Here is an 18,680-nt window from a genome sequence, read left to right as displayed (position 1 = left end):
CATCTGAGGTTGCTGAGAGAGACAAAGTAGATGGACACCCGCGCTCTCAGTACCACCTGCTTTCCTGTTTATTTATTGATGAGCCTGTGTTTTCTGAGGCCTGATACAGCTTGACTGTTGGGGAAGTGGGGGAGAATTAAAGAAACTCTATGTGTCATAAATCTGTTGATGGCTGTCTAAAGAGGCTGTTTGGTGTAACATGATGTCCTGTGTCATACAAGGATAGAGCTGTTTTACTGATATTAGAGTGACAGGTAAACAACTGTCGCTTCCAGCTGAGCACTTGACAGGTATGTCAGAGCCTGTTCCAGAAGGATCTTGGTCTCTGAAAAAGATACATCAGTTGATGGTGTACTGCTTTTTGGCATGTATCTTTTTCTTTTATTTTGGCTCTCCATGATCACCAAAGTTAAGGTACATGAGTGGACTATCAGAGCTCTCTGAAAATACTCCCATAAGTGAATTTGAAAATACAGGTCCAAACATGGGGCAGCAAAAAAAAGAGCTACTTGAGATATTTGATTGATGCTTTTGACATAAATACACTTTAATTGGCTCAAATTTGGGATGTCAATGTGCTCCACTGAATCGCGCCGCAAAAGGGACGAGAATTGGGTGGGTGTTAGTAGGTTCTTTGTGCAGTGGGAAAGGGGCTTTGGAGACTTTTGTTCACCCCTGTAGTTCACGCCATCATGAGTTTGTGTAAGTGAAATTATTTGAGTTCATCTCAGTGTTTCTGAGTAATTATTTCCTGGCAAGACTAGTCCCATGTCTTCCTGTGGGTGTTGGATGATGAACAGGAAGTAGAGCATGTAGAGTGTAATGTGCGTACTGAAAGCAAAACACTCAACTCGAATTAAATAATGATGAAAAGGAGAAAATTGAAATTACAGCGTCATGTTTGCTGCAGCTCAGGCAATTTCCAGATGTGTGACAGATGAAATAAATGACAGCAAACTGTCTAAGGTAGAAAAGGGAAACCGTGCGAATGTTTACCAAAAAAAAAAACCTAAAACAAATGACAAGACCAAACTAGATGACAAACAAAATCATTGGTAATATTCTTTAATAGACTTTTGAATGTCTAAACTTATAACCTTAGCAGATATTTCAGCAGTGTTTTGGGAGTGAACTTCTAACATTTACAGCACAAATAGGTTGTTTGGCTCATGTTTTGACCATCACATTTCCAGCATTGTCCTTGGAGGTCCACAACATGACCTTTATGGTGAACACCCCTCCCTGGCTGTCATTGTGAATATGTCTGAGAGACACAATGAAGGACTAAGAATTATTAATTACTTTAAAAGGGCAGTGGAAAACAGCTTTAACCACCTCTATCCTGTGTTGGCAGGAAACTGCAGGCAACTATAACAACTTAACATTTAAGATGCCGTACATCACATTCACTGAGGCCACTTTGCTGATTGTTCTTGTTGTAAATGTTACCACTAGGTGTTTCACGAACATAACAGCTTTACAAATACAGCAAATGGCACATCTTATACTCACAGTATGCTGAGTAAGTGCTGTATTTTCACTTTTTTAAAACAGTTTTTCTCTAAAGTCACACCAAATATGGTTCCATTAAAGGAAGAAGATTGGACGAAACAGCTTAATCAGCTAGCAGAGTGAAATATAGAGTACCATGACCTCAATAGTATTGACTGACACAAGAGTCCATGTGTGCATAAATCGTTCCTGTGCATGTATCGGTTAGGTGCAGACGCCATTAGGTTTGTTTCCAATAAGCCTGGTGTGCTCTGATTTAATAGCACCGACTCAAGTCAGTGCGTCAAAAGCCTCTGAAGCAGTACATCCCTGCTTGTGCCTGCTTGGGACCCCTCAATATAAGACATTATCTACTTGTAAGCCCCTGTCATTGACTGCATGTCTTGTGAGCTGTAGTGTTTTTCTCCTCTTACACCAACTGACTCATAATGATTTTTATAGATGGAAAAATATTATGTGAACGTATTAATATGTATTCTAGCTTTATTGATTTTTAAAGACACCTTCAAAGAATTATGTGCTACAAACAATATATACCACTTGGAACATGCCAGTGAAGCATTAAGCTATTCAAGATGTACTTTTACTGAGGACTCAGTACTGTTTGTGGTCTGAAGCTTTTGATGAGGTTCAGCTGACCGTTGCTCTGTGAGAGGAATTCAACAAAGATCAATGAATATCTACAATACTTTCATATCGCCAGTCTATTGTTCCTGTAATGTCAATGATATCAGACTTCAAAGACAAGGGATCTTCACAGAGAATTTGAGGTGAATGCGACCCCGCAGCAGCAGGGAAATCCCTCTAATACACTTTTCTCACAGTTTTTGATTAAATGGTTCAAGACCTACGTAAGGAAATAAATAAATAAAGGAGGGTAATGTTGTATTCATAAAGATAAGGCAGGACTTTGATCTTGCTCAGGGACGAGGAGTAAGCTGCGAGCCAGAGACAGAGTGTGTGTGTGTTTGTCTGTGCTTAATGCATGTATGTGTGTTTGTGTGAGCTGGCAAGATGAAGTAGGAGAGAAAATGAGAACGAAAAGGGAGAGACCTCATTAATATGAGTCCTCTTGTTCCACTGCAACCGCAAGAGCACACAGCAAAGGCTAATGGCGAAACATTCCCACCGTGTTGAGATGACATTGTAGAAACTTTGGTGCTGGTATCTTCTCAGCTATATTCCCACTCAGCACTTAGACTTTGTGGATTAATGTCAGCTTGCAGGTATGCCACCTGCACAGGTATTAGGCCAACAGAGAGGACGCCTGAGCCTGTTTATGAAATACTTGACAAGCTGGAGAGGGGGGAAAAAAGTAGGGGAGGGGGAAAAAAAAACTTTGATCCACTTGAAAGTGTAGTCTATCTGGACTAATGCTTGGTTGATAATGCATACAGCGCCCGTCTAGCTGCCAACCGCAGCGGAGCATTTGAAGTAATCTGATTAAGCTGGGGAAGACTGACTGCCAGTGCACTCTCCTCTGTCGATGAGGAAAGTAATCCCATTTTCTGCTGTTCCACTGTCATATGCTCTTCCACCTATCTGATGGCCTTCTAATTGACAAGGGCAGCCTCTTAACCTGCGGGCTGTTAAAGGAGTGACTACAGAGCAGCAGCAATGAACACCAGGTTATACTGTAAGTTCCTCGTGAGGACTGATGTGCGTTAATGTATTATGGTAGTTTTATTAATCAATGTACTCCAACACATCATATCAATGCATGAAAACATTAAAAGATTATGTTTTGCTTCTACAGGTTAGTGCACTGTGATATTGAGATCTTTACTGCAGAGATAGCAGCCACAAGTTCTCTTCAATGAGGCCAAAGAAATACAGGCCTCAGCAGACTTGTAAACAGTTCAACCTAAACTTAATTAGAAAAGCAATTGTGGGCTAAACAAATGTAACAATAAAATGAGGAGCCAAGTAAATTGCCTTTTGCATCGTGCAGTTATAGCACATCTCCTGTTGGTAAATCTGGATGCTCATCACTGTTAGAGCAAGAGAAGTTGCCGCCTGGGTAGCATAAGTGAGAAGTCCAATGGAATGAAAAGTGATGTAGATGGTTCAAACATTTTTTTATGTTTAAAGAACTGGTTTGACAACAACAAACCAATATTACGATACGATACGATACGATACGATACGATACGATACGACACGGTACGGTGCGGTGCGGTACGATACGATACGATACACTTCATTGTCACCATGGGAAAGTTTTCTTGGACTCAGATGCTGCACCCATGAATGCCTTCACAGTTACAATAAAACAAACTAGATATGAACGAAACAGCACCAGCTATAATATATCACAGCAGTGAATTGCAAATAATCCAGTTTACACATACAAAATATTGCACATACATTGCACATAACACATACTGCACACACCACATTGTTAAAACATCAATCCCTGCAGCCTTAAGCAGCATTGTTTAAAAGAGAATTGTATCATAACCTACAAGGACCCCAATTTTTATTGTGTTATAGCATTCATACAGCATTTACATCTAACATTACTAAAAATGGAAACAAAAAAACTTCTGTTGTGAAGTACTGGCATTTTTTCATTTCACAGGGACATAAATACATGAATAAGTGATAGAAAGTGATAATATTTCACTGTAACTGATCACAAAAGACTATTTATAATACTACTACCTCAAAGAAAGAAAGAACTAGCCTAGCTGCAGTTAATCTTTTACAAAACACCACGGGGGCAGTTTGGATTGAGTCAGCCCCCGCTGTCAGAGGTGAACCTGGCCCAAGTCCACGGTGATGAGCCCATCCAAAAGTTTGTGGTTGACCCTTAAATGAGATCAGGTACAACAATTGACTTACTGACTTATATCACTAATAATACAAGTTATCTGTAATTACTTCTATTACTATTAAAACAGATGAAACACCACCAAATTTTGTTGAGCAAGGTGGCATTGACATTTTTCAAAGTGATGGATTTAAACATTTCTTGACACTGATGCTGAAGTAGGTGTGGATGAGGGTCCAAATTTGGAAATTTGGAAAATGTTGTCCCCCTGTCCATAATTCTTAATGGCTGGCTTGGGTGGAGTATCCCACTTTATTGATTTTAATTTAATTCCATTAATGCCTTATGAGCGGCTGCTTGGCAGACTCTCCCAGGCCTGTGCCCATGAACGTCCGTTTTCATAGTGGATTTGATTGGACTTCCTTATCGGCTGGCAGCAGGCAGGAAAAGGGCCTGGAGACGGCCAAAGATCCACCGCCCTGGCAGGCAGGCTGCATGTTTGAAACAACAAGCTTCAGATCAAACATGATAAGTGTGTGCTGCCAAGCCAACTGCTCTGTGTATGAGATCACTTCTGCTCTCTCTCTCTCTCTCTCTCTCTCTCTCTCTCTCTCTCTCTCTCTCTATCTCTCTATCTGTGTGTGCGTGTGTGTGTGTGTGTGTGTGTGTAGGAGGGGTACCCCTTACTTTACTGGTACCTGATGCATACAGATTCACTTCACTCAGCAATCAGCAGATGCATGTGAATGGAATAAGTCCCTGTATGTTTGCGTTAAAGCATGGCCAGCATTACTACAAAGCCTTTAAGTCTGTGCGTAAATGCATGACGCGCCATGTGTCTGTCATTTTAGACTTTACATCAGTGTTTTCTTTTTTGCCTTTTTTTATTGTCATATCCAGGATTAGAGCCAGGAAGATATCGCCATTAATGACAGCCTTGCCCTGGCGCTGCGTCCTCGTCCACTCGCGCTGGCTCCAGTAATGTTGCCTAGTTTTCTGGTTGCGTGGAAACTAAAGAAGGCTGTCTGAGCGAGCACTGAACTGTAGGAGCATTTCCAGTGGCGCGTCGCAGCTGCCAGAGCGGCTCTCAGCACAAGTTTAACGAGCTGCAAGAGGACCTGATGGAAGCGAAGCAAAATATTGACCGAACCGCTTTTCGAGCAGTGCTCTGATCTGCTGGAACCATTTCACTGTGGGGTACTTGCTGAGGAACACATCATGAAAAGGAGGGGGAAAGCGGCAAAGACGTGAGTGTGTGTATGTAGATGAAAACCGTTTTTTATTATTTTTATTTTTTAATATTGCATGCATCTACATAATTCTTAATGCACAGAAAGAGTAACTGTTTTTCAGTTTTAATGTGGGTTTCTAAATGTGATTTGCGCTGGAAACAAGCACTGGATGGTGCTGACTAAAACGGGAGAAAAAGCAAACTTAATGAGGCTATCAGTTCCCACGAGTCATCGCCTTTATCTCCTGTCCTTTGAGTTCATTTTCCACCAGATGGTTGTTACTTGTGAGTAGAATTAACATTGGAGCAAAAACTGAACTTGTTTTAATTTTGCAATTTAAATGTCATCAGCATGCGTTGTGATTAATTTTGAAGTAAATAGGCCTGCATCAGAGTTGTTTTAGCATAGAGGTTTATGTTCAGGATATTAATTTTGAAGAGATATTGTAATAAACCTTGTCAGCATACTCACTACAATATTTAAACTATAGGGGTGCACCACATTGGATTGTTTGCCCATATCCGATATGCCAATATATAACAACTCATTCGGCCGATTACCAATGCAGTATTAATATATCCTCTATCTTTCCACTCTTAGTTGTAGTGATCATCAAGTTTCTTCTGTAGTGGAATTAACACCATATTATGCATACTTTTATCATGATGGCCCACCAGCAGATGACATAAAATACAATGCTTTTCAATGTATGTAATATTCAGTCATTGTGCAAAATAAGAACAATAATTCAATTTTTTGCTGATGCTTGGTTGCTGTTTTGTACATGTTCACTTTGTCAATTAAAAATAAATAAATAAAAAGTTTGTGATATCGGCAAATATCAGCATGTTAGCCGATTCCGACCTATCATTTTAAAGCCAATATCGTTTGATACCGATGACATGCCGATAATATTGTCCATCCCTAATTTAAACTGATTACAATGACTACTGGTCTTTCATTGTCATTATCAGAGGTCATCCCATCCCCCTCATTATTTGATGCATGCATTTGTCCCAACCAGAAAAACACAAAAGTAGCAGAGGACTTTTGTTTTGAGAAAATTCAAGACATTTTCACCATAACATGGTGCAATAAGGCACACAGGTATGCATACAAACCAACAAGAAGTGTCTGATGCTCAAAAATGTATGTCAGATAATCCTCAAACCCCTCATTTATGTGTTTCCCCCAATCTTGACACAAACTTTACTTCTTGGCCATTACACGATCTGAGGAGCTAACTGCCCTCCTGTAACAGTGTGCTTATGTTTTTAATTTCTGGGTTAATTTAGAAAGATTATTCTGTGGAGTCTTAAAATACAGTGGAACATTTCCACATTGCACTCAGCAAAAAGAGAATTAGGTTAGATATGTCAAGGATGCTTTATTTTCATTTTCCTGTTTCACTCTGTCATTCAGCGCCCCACCCTCCAACCCCCCATTGACATGTCGAAACCAGCAATTTATCGGCCATTCATGCAACGCTTACTGTGACACTGAGGCCACAAAGAGGTCAGATTCATATATGACAACAAGTGTATAGGGTTCACTTCAACATTGGGGAGGACAAATATGAAACATGGGGATAGTGGGAGTCCTCCTCCAGAAAATTTTGAGCATGCAACATTTTGCTAATTTTTTATGCACTTATACTAGACTTGATTAGATTACACTAAATTACATTTCACTTAATTGTGGGAAATAATTCTGAAATTTACCTGACGTCCCAGGATGTCAACTGTCTCACATAAATGCACAAAAATACAAACAACATTTAACCAAAAAACAAAATCATTTATTCTACAAATCACCGCAGACACACTACAGAAAATGAATGGAATGCAGTACAACACAGTGCTCATTTTACCTATTACATTCAGTGTTTGACTCAGATGCAGTGAGGCCATACTCTGATTTAATAGGTTGGCAGACTCAGGAACAAATTAATTTCTCAGCCTTTTCAGTTGAGCTTTCAAGTTTGTGCATTCCCTGTGTCAATTTGTGTTGTAAATTTCTTTAATTTAGTATATACTGCTGTGTTACTCTCATGTTTTAATTTGGGCAACAAATGCGCATGTTGTAAATATTGAGAGGGATGTGCCCATTGCCCCCCCCCCCCCCCCCCCCGATGCCTCTGATGTTTGGGGTGTGAAAAACCAAATGACCGCTCCTCATATAATTGGTGGCAGAGACTTGTCGGTGCAGCACTGCCAGTGAATTTATGAAGTAAGAGACTGACCTTTGGCTGCAAGAGCACTGTATTTATTGTTCAAATTAAAAGGCTTGGGTTGGGGGGGAGGGGTTATTTATCACAGAATGAGGCAGTGACTTTAGGAACATTGGTGAAGACCTCACCAGATTTGGAGGCCAACAGATTTATTGCATTAACTAGATATGGCTGTATGATGTATTGACCATTAGTAAAATGACTCATTTTTGCCTGTAATGTCTTTGAGAGGCGTATTTTGGACGGAAAATTGGCGCCCCACCCTGCCACTCATTCCACCCTCTCTTGTGTGTTTTTCTCATCCATTTCTTTCCTTCCTCTCCTCTTTATTCTTTTACTGCCAGCTGTCTTCATCAGCTGTGACTGACTAACATTTGCCCCTTTCCTCGATATCTCATTAGCACCGTTCTGTGTTGTTACTGTAATGTTACCCCCTCTCCTTAAATCCTCGTGATATCATTCTTTCTCTGTGCTGGTGTGTCTAATTTCCCTCCTTGCCCACACGCTTTCTCATCCTCCGTCACCAGCCTTCTGTTCCTGATCCCCCATTATCTCTCGGCAAAACACCATGCTGGCATGCTGCGTGACGGGAAAAGTACAGCCTTTCCAGGAGCATTACGTTACTCATTTACTTTAGGCAAGACTTTTATTTCACAGTGTGTTAAACTGCATCTGCCATGCTATTTTACTTCCTCGTGCACCCCTGCTGACACAGATTGCTGGGGGAAATCCTTTGGAAGATGCCTTAATGAAGATGTATGGATAAAACGTCTCATGTCTAAGGGAGGCAAACTACAGCAGTCTTAACAGCAGCTTCATCTGTGCTTTGCTCTGTTGCACCAGCCTCCAGCTCCCCCTCATTATTGGGATTGTCTGGCAGGCATCTCTGAAAGTGGCGTAACACAACGAGTGCTATTAGCTGTGTCTCGTAGACAAGTCATCTGTCCCCTTAACACACACATACACATCACCACTGCCACTACACTCTGTCCCTCTACCCCCCAACGTCATGTGATACTTCAAGGTACTTAGAGATCGATTTCATTTTTTAATCTTGGTAAGTGGATCTTGCCCAGTCTCCGGCCATTTTGGAGAAATTAAGAAGTCTGGTTGAACTCTGTGTTCCTTTTCTGTCTCAAAGAAGATCGGCCGTTGCATTGTCTGTTTTGTTGGCCTTGGCACTGCATTCTAGCATTAGCATTTACCTCGACAAAAGGATTGGGTGGCCAACACCGATGCTACACTGACTTAAGGAGTTTTTCTTTAAGAGGATTAGTAACAGGATAGGAGGTAGCCCTGATCAGCTATTAATGAAGTGTGTTAGGGTGGGTACACCTGCCATTTTCAAAGGCTTACATACAAAATATAAAGTGTAACTTACAGGGCACAGACAAGCTTTTACCTCTGTGTTACTTGCACCTCTGACTAAATGACCTCATGAACAATCAACTGCACAGCTTGACTGACACCAAGCACACATCAATGGTCACTTTTAATAAAAATGTTGCACCAGAATGGCAGTTTTAGTTTACACAATACACGATATACACAGTAAATATAACTTTATGAAAAATGTCATTGATTTTTCGTTTGGAACATTTTGTTCTTGATGGTGTCACATCACTATGTTAATGCTGGTATCTGTGCACTGAAATAGCCTTGCATTACAGGGATGTCAATTATAAAGGAGGCACAGTGACACCAAAGGATTTTCGTAGCTTGTTTATTTAGTTGGTATGAAGGGAATGTTTGATCCTTCGACTTTCCTGGAAATACAGCACAAGTTCAGTTGCTTCTGGCCAACAACATGCTGCCTCCTCACTGCAATTAGACAAGCTACTGTAACCCCTCCCATTTCCTGCGTTAGATAACACTATAGAAGAAGAACATTGTTTACCACCCATATCACAATCTGTACTTTTTTCTTTTTTCAAGGAGTAGTAGTTCCACCATGGCCAAGACCAGTGTGTGAAGAGACAGAGACAAGAGCAAGACTTTTAAGTGATGAGACTGAATAAAGACTACAACTAAAGCAGGGCGAGACTGAGTCAAAAGATAAGACCAGTGCAATCCCACACTGCATGACACACTTACAATAAAATGTGGAACATGCAAAGCAAAGGCACTCCTCTATTGATCTGAAAGATCCACATTCCCATAAAAACACCCACAGGCAACAAATGAAGATTCCTCTTCTTGCATTTCTTTGCAAACATACTGTATATATGTACAGTGTGTAAAGGTGCACCACGAGAAGTGTCTTGATAAAATACTCAAAATGTATTACAGAGGTGAATTTTACGTGTGGAAATTTTATTTTGTTTTTTATAAGCAAGCAAATAACACTAATGAGCTGAAATGATTTTAACAATGTTTATTCAACTTTTTTGCACAGGAAATTTAATGACATGCCCACAGTTGTGATCTTTACTGGTCTTGCAATTAAATCCAAGTCCTCTCTGTCTGAGACTCAGGGTGCTTTCACACCTTCCCTGTTTTGTTCTGTTAAAACAAACTCAGGTTCGCTTGCCCGTTAGCTTTCATTTGTGGTGTGAAAGAAAACAAACCAACTACAGGATTTTATGACAGCAGACATGTGATTTTAGCATGATTTAAACATCTAAACCTATACTAAATCAATCCACTGACTGTAAACTCCTAATCCTGATAAAGACCAGCACTGCTGCTACAGGCATGTGCATCAGTGTGAACCCGCTTTTACATTATTTTACGTTCTTAATGTAGTCAGTTGCCTCTGCTGAGGGAAGTTTTTCAAAACTTAAGCTTATTAAAAGATACCTTCCTATCTTGCTGTCATCAGTATCAATGCAGACCTTGTTCAGAAGCTGTCATATCGCAACCTAATTTATGACCTTGAAGAAGGTAATGCAGACACATGCCCCTGGAGAGCCTCCAGCAGCTGCTAAAAAATGCCTGTTCTATAATTTTCCTATGCAGAGTTTATCAAGTTTTGTGATCTTTCTTCTGTTATGTGTGAGCATCACAACGAAGCAATATGCTGAGGGCGCCCACATGGCCAGCAGCAGCCCTGATAACATGCGATCGATTTGCAATCTAATATATGCTGGCTAAAAATACTTACAATCACTTACTTCTCTGTGGGCTCTTTGTGACACCAAAGAACATAAATATAAACACCTCCGAAGCATTAGAGTGCTGCTGCATTAACTTCTGTCACCTGAATGTGACAAAATGCTGATGATGCACCGATGACGCAGAATGGCGCCAAAACTGCTCAGTCATCGAGTTAACTGTCAGTTGACAGAACCTTATGTTTACTGCTCTTCATATGTTAAAGGTCTGTGTGAACAGGAACCAAACCAGAACTCAAATACAACAGTGTATCATTTCCTCCCTGGTCCAGACCAAATGATCCAAACTACAGGTGTGAAAGCACCCTGAGACAAGGCAGAGCAAAAATGTGGTCGAATCTGAGACAAGGCCTAGATCTTCAAAAAGTGGTCTTGTGCCTGATCTCAATACTGATCTCAAGTACAACAACAATACATTCCACCACTGCTAATGTGACTTCCTGCTGTTTTTATGTCATAGGCTCAACAGCTACTGGGGAGGTTGATATCGACTTCACCTCCTGCACCCAGGTGGTCCTTCCTGGAGCATGCCCATATCCCACCATGTTGCTACCTCCAGACTGGTTACTGCGCCACTCAATGGTAATGTGTTTGCTGCTGCACAGCCTGGTGCTAATGACCTTCTGCTTCCACCATGCTGCCACCAGTTGCTCCAAGAGCTGTTATTGTTCTGAGAGTGAGAGCGGCGGCAAGACGGTGCGATGCAGCAACCTGCAGCTCACAGAGATCCCCCAGGATTTCCCCAATGACACGCGACGTGTCTACCTGGACTTCAACCTCTTCACTACAGTCCCAACAAATGCTTTTGCAGGTTTGCCCCACCTGATTGAACTGGATCTATCACACAATGAATTAAGCCAGTTAGAACCCGGGGCATTCAGAGGCCTTGGCTCCTCACTACAGTTCCTAGACCTTTCTTCTAACAAGTTAGTACACTTTAATGCTGAGGCCTTTGAGGGCCTGAGGTCTCGCGCCAACCTAACAAACAATCCGTGGCATTGTGACTGCAACTTGCAGATGGCCATGCCGCATGTGGACCTGGAGCCTGCATCGCTGACGGGCATTGTTTGCCAGACTTCAGATCCGGAGGAGATAGGAGTCCAAGGACTTGCCTTCCTGCTGGCACCAGACATAGACCTATGTGTGGTGATGAAGAGGACTACAGATGTGGCCATGCTGGTCGTCATGTTCGGCTGGTTCACCATGGTCATCTCCTACCTGGTCTACTATGTCAGGGCTAATCAGGAGGACGCACGCAGGCACCTGGAGTATCTCAAGTCACTGCCGAGCAGACAGGGCAAGTCAGAGGAGTCCTCCACCATTAGTACTGTGGTATAGGGGCAACTGAGCTACACTTTGGACCTGAAATGGTAACCCACACCAAACTGGATGTAGCTTAAACCTGCGACTATCGTCAATCTAAGCTGGTTTTGCTCGGTTGTCGTCACAGAGCTGAGGTGGGCAATGAGACATCTGCACAAGAAAATCAGGCCGATGCAACCTAGCCAAGATGAATAATTCATATTCTTGTGGCCCATTAGGAGTTTTTGTTGGCCGAGTTGATGGTCTAGTCTGTGCGCTAAGGGACTAAAAGCAGTTGTGTGTTTTTTTTGGCAAACTCCAAATATGGGATACAAATGGGATTTATTCAGTGGTGCATGCACCTAGATTCACCCTGCTCACACAGACAATTACGAACGAGACAAACAGCAAGTTCAACAATGGGAAAAGGCAACACTAGAATGAAGAAACTCCATGTGCAAATGTGTTCCATTAAAACCCCTTATGGTATTCACCAGTATATTCTAAGTAAAATTATGTTTTTCAATTAAATTGTTGTTTTGGGGTTTGTCTTTCTGAACTCAGTCAACTGTCTCAAAAAAAAGGAAAAATACAGTATGAAGAATATGGATCACTCTGCTGATGAATTAGATAGCTGTGTGATGAAAGACTCATCAATTTTCCAGTGACGTTTTGGATAGTAGAGCTCCGTGCTGATGAGAACTGCAGATCTCCACACTACCTCTGTATGTTACAGTAGAGGTTCCCAACTGGTCGGTCACATCCAAAAGTGGGTCACAGGTCCATTTTTGAAGTGCTGTTTCTGTTTATTCTTGCAATATGTTTTCTTTCTTTATGTTCTAAGCCAACGTCTTGAACTAATGACTTAGAGGAGATCTTGACCCCATGACTGGACCAGTTGGGAACCACTGTGTTAGAGTATTTGACAGGAAACCCCTGCTAGCTCACCCCCATAACCAATGGGACCCCTAAATTATACAACACAGCAGTACTCTACACTGCACATAAAGAGTCCAAGAAAACCCAGTGAAAACTCCATCTATCAAATGCACTGACGTATGATGTTGTAGCCATGAGAGGAGGGAACAAACAAAAACTCATCACTTGTCACCCAGAGATGATAGAAGCTTTGAGTTGTATTAGCTGATACCAGAAACACACTGCAGCTCTGGAATCACTCCTCAGCAAAATATGCTAATCTTTAGTCACAAGCCAATAGTTCTGCAACGCAATATCATGTAATTGTCAGAAAAGGTTATGAGAGGCAGAGAATTAGAGGTTACTGCAGTTCAGCTGTCATGAAACAGAGAGTTTAGGGAGGACTTATAATCGAGACAGGGACAAGTTTGTAATATTCTAGTAGGAAGAACCCTTCAGCAAACACTCTCATCCCTTCATCAAGAGTAATTAAGAGAACACAGAGTAATACTTCATGATCAAACTTGGTTATTTAGACAGAGAATCTGCCTCTGTGCTGTTTTTCATTCTGTCTCGGGCCTTCAATAAGCGCCCAGGGTGCCTCTGGGAGACATATTGTCTGATGCAGTCACTCCTGTGGGTTTTTCAAATAACATTTATGGGGCCACGACCTAATGGTCCATTTAAAAGAGCTGCCAGGGATGTGAATCTCCTATTTCACCAGGCCTATGCATTCGCATCTCTTCCAATGAAACACAAAACTGGGACCCCAAAAAGGGAAATGTATTTAAGCGGGCACATAATTGAATCCATATCAGACTGTGCTCTGAGATATGGACTTGTCTGTTCCACAGGAAAAGGTAAGAATAACCCACTACAGTCTTAAATAATGAAATTAGATGTTTGAGATGTGGGAAATGGTTTGTCAACAAGGATTTCCCTGTGTCAGACACACACATGCCTCCAGAACAGAGCAGGACCAGTAAATGATTTATGATGGCCATAAAAAACACTTGAGCAGAAAGTCTGGGAATATACCCATCTTCTTGTGTGACCCAGTTCTTGAGGAGAGATTAAGGAAGAATGCCTGAGGGGATCAGCTGCCCCCTCTCTGCTGCCTGGCCTACCCTTGCTGGGTTAAAGCACTTTCCAAATGCCCCTGGGCTGCTCGGTGAGGGTCAAGAGCGCTCACAGTGGCAGCCAAAGTCAGTTCCACCTCATCCTCAAATTCCCTTTTGTACCAAATGCAGCACTCAGTCTTTAAAGGAAGTGTTAGAAAATGTGTTCATTAGCTTTCTTTCAGAGATTTGGATTAAATTATTTATAGTACTATAACAGGGGTCAGCAACCTTTACTATCAAAAGAACAATTTTTGGCCCAATTAAAAAAAACAATCTCTTTTTGCAGTTCTATGCCTCAAAATGAAGGTAACACAGTTTATTAAGTCGAAATTAGCCTGTCAATTCTTTTAAATGAATATTCATTAAATGGACCTGGACGTGCACTTATATAGCGCCTCTCTAGTCTTCCGACCACTCAAAGTGCTTGCACAGCATATGTCACATTTACCCATTCACACACACATTCATAAAATGGAGCACGAGGCTACCGTACCAGGGGCCACCTGCTACTCAGTAACCATTCTCACAAACCCACACCAACTGAACAGCCATTGGGAGCAATTTGGGTTTCACTGGATCCTTCAGCGTGCGGCCTGGAGGAGCCAAGGATCGAACCACTGATCTTCTGAATGGTGGATGACCTGCTCCACCCCTTAAGCCACAGCATTAATGTGTTCTACCACAACGTAGCTCTTCTGCAGTGGGCTATTTATGATTTATGGTGACTACTTAACCTGCAGATCTGAAACCACATGCAAGTCTTTAGCCTCTGTCCAGTGGCTCCCTGTGGCTTTGATAAAAAATTTTCATGGAAGTGAATAACATTTATTTTTTAACATTTTCATTTATCGGTGTTGTAGCCCTGGAGTGATTCCCACATTTTCCAATTGTAAAATTTTCTAGCTTATACACCGAATAAAAAGTGTTTTAACATTCTGTCACCCTAAGTGTGCATCATACATCTATGGCTTAGTGTCCTTTCCTAAATTTTTCAGAACCTCAGTGGCGGTGGCTCATCTTGGCTTTTCCCAGCTCGTCTGGACAAAGAAAAAAAATTGCATTGAGACAGACTGAAAGATTTGTTTGCTGTCAATGCCTAAGCTGCAAAGACTACGCTCCAAATTATCATAAATAGCCCCCTGTTGAGAGGCTATTTTGTGGTAAAATGCATTAATGAATACCTTTTTAGGACTATTATTAATGTTGATCAGCTTATTTTGACGTAATAGACTGTGTAACCTTCATTGTAAGGCAAAACATTGTGGCTACAAAAAAATGTTTTTGCCAAAAATAGCTTTTTTGATTGTATAGGTTGTGGACCCCTGGCCTAAACCTGAAGACACCCAGCCATTTTTCCCTAAACCTGAGCACAACAACTTGCCTAAACCTAATCTTCATGGATTAATGTGAATTACGTCACTTTAAATTACATTGACTCATCCTTGTTGGTTGGGTTGGTTAGGTTTGGGCAGGGGAGTGAGATTTTTTATTATTAAGGTAAGAATATCATGGTAAGCCTATCAGGATCAAAGTATAATAATATATAATATATAAATAAAAAATAATATAACCAGCTGCTAGCTGTAGTTTCCTAATTAGACTATAGACTTGAAACTGACATCAGTCTTCTCAAAAATACTCGAAATGTCAAACCAATTTTTTAAGTGTGCTGTGCAGGAATTGACGCTTACTGTTTATAGACTTTATTGTCAATGAAAGTGAAAGCCAACCCCAACTCCACTCTCATTTTGGAATGACTTTTCTCTGCTTGGCGTTTTGCCTCGCTATATTGGCATCATTTATCTAGTGCCATGTACATGATTTTCATAACTTCCTCTTGAATGCACACTGCTTTTGGTCTGGCACCTAGGTGCTACCTTTTAATGAGGTCCTGACCTCACCTGCGCACTGTGCTCAGGAATGTCTCAAGCGCAGCAAAATAAGAAGAGAGTATAGGCAGAGAACAGGGTCTTTGCAGATAAGTACACCGTCACACTTCTAACAGGTCATAAATAATGATTTAGAGGGATTACTTTTGTATGAGTAATTATAGTAATAATAATAATGTTATTTATGGAGCACTTTTCAAGGTACTCAAAGACACTTTACATAAATTATAAAAGATCATAAAATAGAGTACATCAAAATACACAATAAGATGTACACAACATTATTCACACAAAGTACCATCAAGTACCACCTGTGTGTATGACAGCTGAGTCTATAAATTGTTTTCCAGGAAAATCTTGCACAGTATACCTTAAAAAAAAAAAAAAGAAAAGAAAAAAGTGTACAAAAGGAGACATTTATCATTCAGGAAACCACTTATCGATTTACTTCTTCTGGTTTCCTTTTACTAAAAGCAAACAAATTCAGAAAAGGTTGTTTGTGCTAGATATGTTTTTTTTCTTTTTATTTTTTTTTAGCTCAACAGTGTCCATGCTCCATAGTTTCTATTAACAGGCTGAGTTTGTTTTACAGAAAACAATGATATTGATCTTGACAGAGTTAATCTTAAGGAAGCCCAGGTACAGCCTCCCCTGACGAGCAGGAGGTTCAACAGCACTGAAAAATAGATGGTAAGCCTCCCTCTCTGACATTTCCTGACACACACACACACCTCCTTCCCTCTCTCCTCTGATAACAGACTCTCACGGTGGCTTTGAAACCAGTCACTGTTAAGGGATGCTCACCACAAGAGGAGATAAACATGAAACTAGCAACAGACGTGTGACTCTGTATTTCGTTCTGCTAATGTACCTGAGTGCACACATTCTTTTGTTCACCTGTATGTACGACAGGTGTGTGTGCATAGCGGGAGTGGGGGTACCAGTAATGTAACACCCCTGTTCCCCAGCACACATAAATGCCACTGAGGTTAATTTAAATTTCAGGCCAGCTCAGCTTGCCCCGCCTGCTACCTTAGACACGATACACTGGTGTGAGCATTACAACTGCTGGGTAATGGGACACAAAGTGGGGGATAAGGTGACGCATCCAATCCCACAGAGCACGGTCCTGTTTGGGGTTGGGTTGCAGGTGAAAATGTTTCCAGGCTCCGAGATCACATGGGATCTCCCAGTGAGGGCCTGTGTGGGCACCCGATTTCTTCTGTCAGCCAAAAAAAGGTAAATGACACCTGAGTGACAAGGACATCCTTATATAATGCTAATATAACGCAATAGTCTCCTTTTTTAATGTCCTCTGGGGGGTTTGATTCGTAGACAAAACAAAGGGTTCTGAAGAAGAAATTACTGCTTAAAGGTCCTAACTCAATTTTGTGCAACACAGCTCCCCCTGCTGTGAAATGTGTGTAACTTTTACATATATTTGCCAAATATGCTTTTGTATATGTGAGAAAAATATATCAGCATCAACACACAGCAAAACACAATCATAACAACAGAGTGTTTGATAATATCAGAACATGTTCACAGCAGGGCTGGATAAATCATAGTGGGCCCATGGGACAAAATGAGCTGTGGGCCCCTTTTGAGGCCCCCCCAAAACTTGTTCCCCCAATTGTCTTTCCCCAGAAACCAACTGGAATACTACCAGCCCCAGGTTTGCTGTTTGTCAGTTTGTGAAAATTTGACTGAACTCAAATAACTACACTACTTTACTACAACTACTTTATCTACATAATAAGATGAAGTTAACTTTACTTGCAAAAGTATATTTTAAGCACAAAAAGTGTAGTAGTTTACACAAAGACTATCGGCATAATAAAATTAAGTTGACTTTGCTGCAAGTTTATATTTTAAACACAAAAAATTAAGGAGTTTAAGTAAGACTAGTCTTGCTTGATCTACAGAATAAAATTAGGGTTGACATTACTTGCAAATTTATATCTCAAGCACAAAAAAATTAACTTGCTCACGCAGACTTGTCTTGGTTGATAAATAGTAAGATTAAAATGACTTCATTATATTAGTGTTTACTGTTATACTTTGCATGGCTAAAAGCACAGGAGGTGAAATAGCAGAAAGGTGAGTATTAATGAACATTACAAAGGCATAATAACTACTGGAAAGGACATGGATATGTGTGCTTATAATTCCACTGTAGACATTAAATCTAAATCTAGATTCAGAGATCTGACCCACTAACTAGTGTGACGTGAATTAAATGTAACTCAAAATTCTCGATCTGGATACGCCCTAGGGGATATATCATCTTTTGTGAAATGTGTAACAGAAAACCCGGGAAAATAAAGAATTCACACGAAATGTTTCAACCTGCATAAACCACAACTGTAAGATTACACATGAGACTTGCACTGACATGACGAATTAGGAGGATGGAGGTATTTTGTATCTGAGTCTTAGTTTTCATGGAATCTCAAGTTCTATCATCATCATGTTTGTTGCAGACTCATTTCCTGAAACATCTACTCATGTCCAAACTTCCTTCCTCTGAGGAAGACCAGAGTACTGGCTTACCTTGGTCAACACATCCTTTCGGTTGGGCCTGGCCATC

General features: G+C 40.9%; 1 protein-coding gene across 2 annotated transcripts; it reads left to right on the top strand.

Moving 5' to 3' along the window:
* The first annotated feature begins 5,026 nt into the window (after positions 1–5,026).
* On the top strand, positions 5,027–12,653 carry lrrc3ca (leucine rich repeat containing 3Ca). Of its 2 annotated transcripts, none has more exons than XM_042508257.1 (2): positions 5,027–5,532; positions 11,321–12,653. In XM_042508257.1, exon 2 carries the CDS (start codon positions 11,404–11,406, stop codon positions 12,196–12,198), a length of 795 nt encoding a protein of 264 aa, XP_042364191.1. In that variant the 5' UTR covers positions 5,027–5,532; positions 11,321–11,403; the 3' UTR covers positions 12,199–12,653. The 2 variants fall into 2 exon arrangements, with proteins under 2 accessions (XP_042364191.1, XP_042364192.1); XM_042508258.1 differs by having other exon boundaries at positions 5,027–5,542.
* The last annotated feature ends 6,027 nt before the right edge of the window (positions 12,654–18,680 follow it).

Source organism: Plectropomus leopardus, chromosome 19, assembly GCF_008729295.1.
Source record: "Plectropomus leopardus isolate mb chromosome 19, YSFRI_Pleo_2.0, whole genome shotgun sequence".
Classification (NCBI taxonomy): domain Eukaryota; kingdom Metazoa; phylum Chordata; class Actinopteri; order Perciformes; family Serranidae; genus Plectropomus; species Plectropomus leopardus.
Note: the sequence above shows the minus strand (reverse complement) of the source record. Positions and strands in the feature narration are given on the sequence as shown.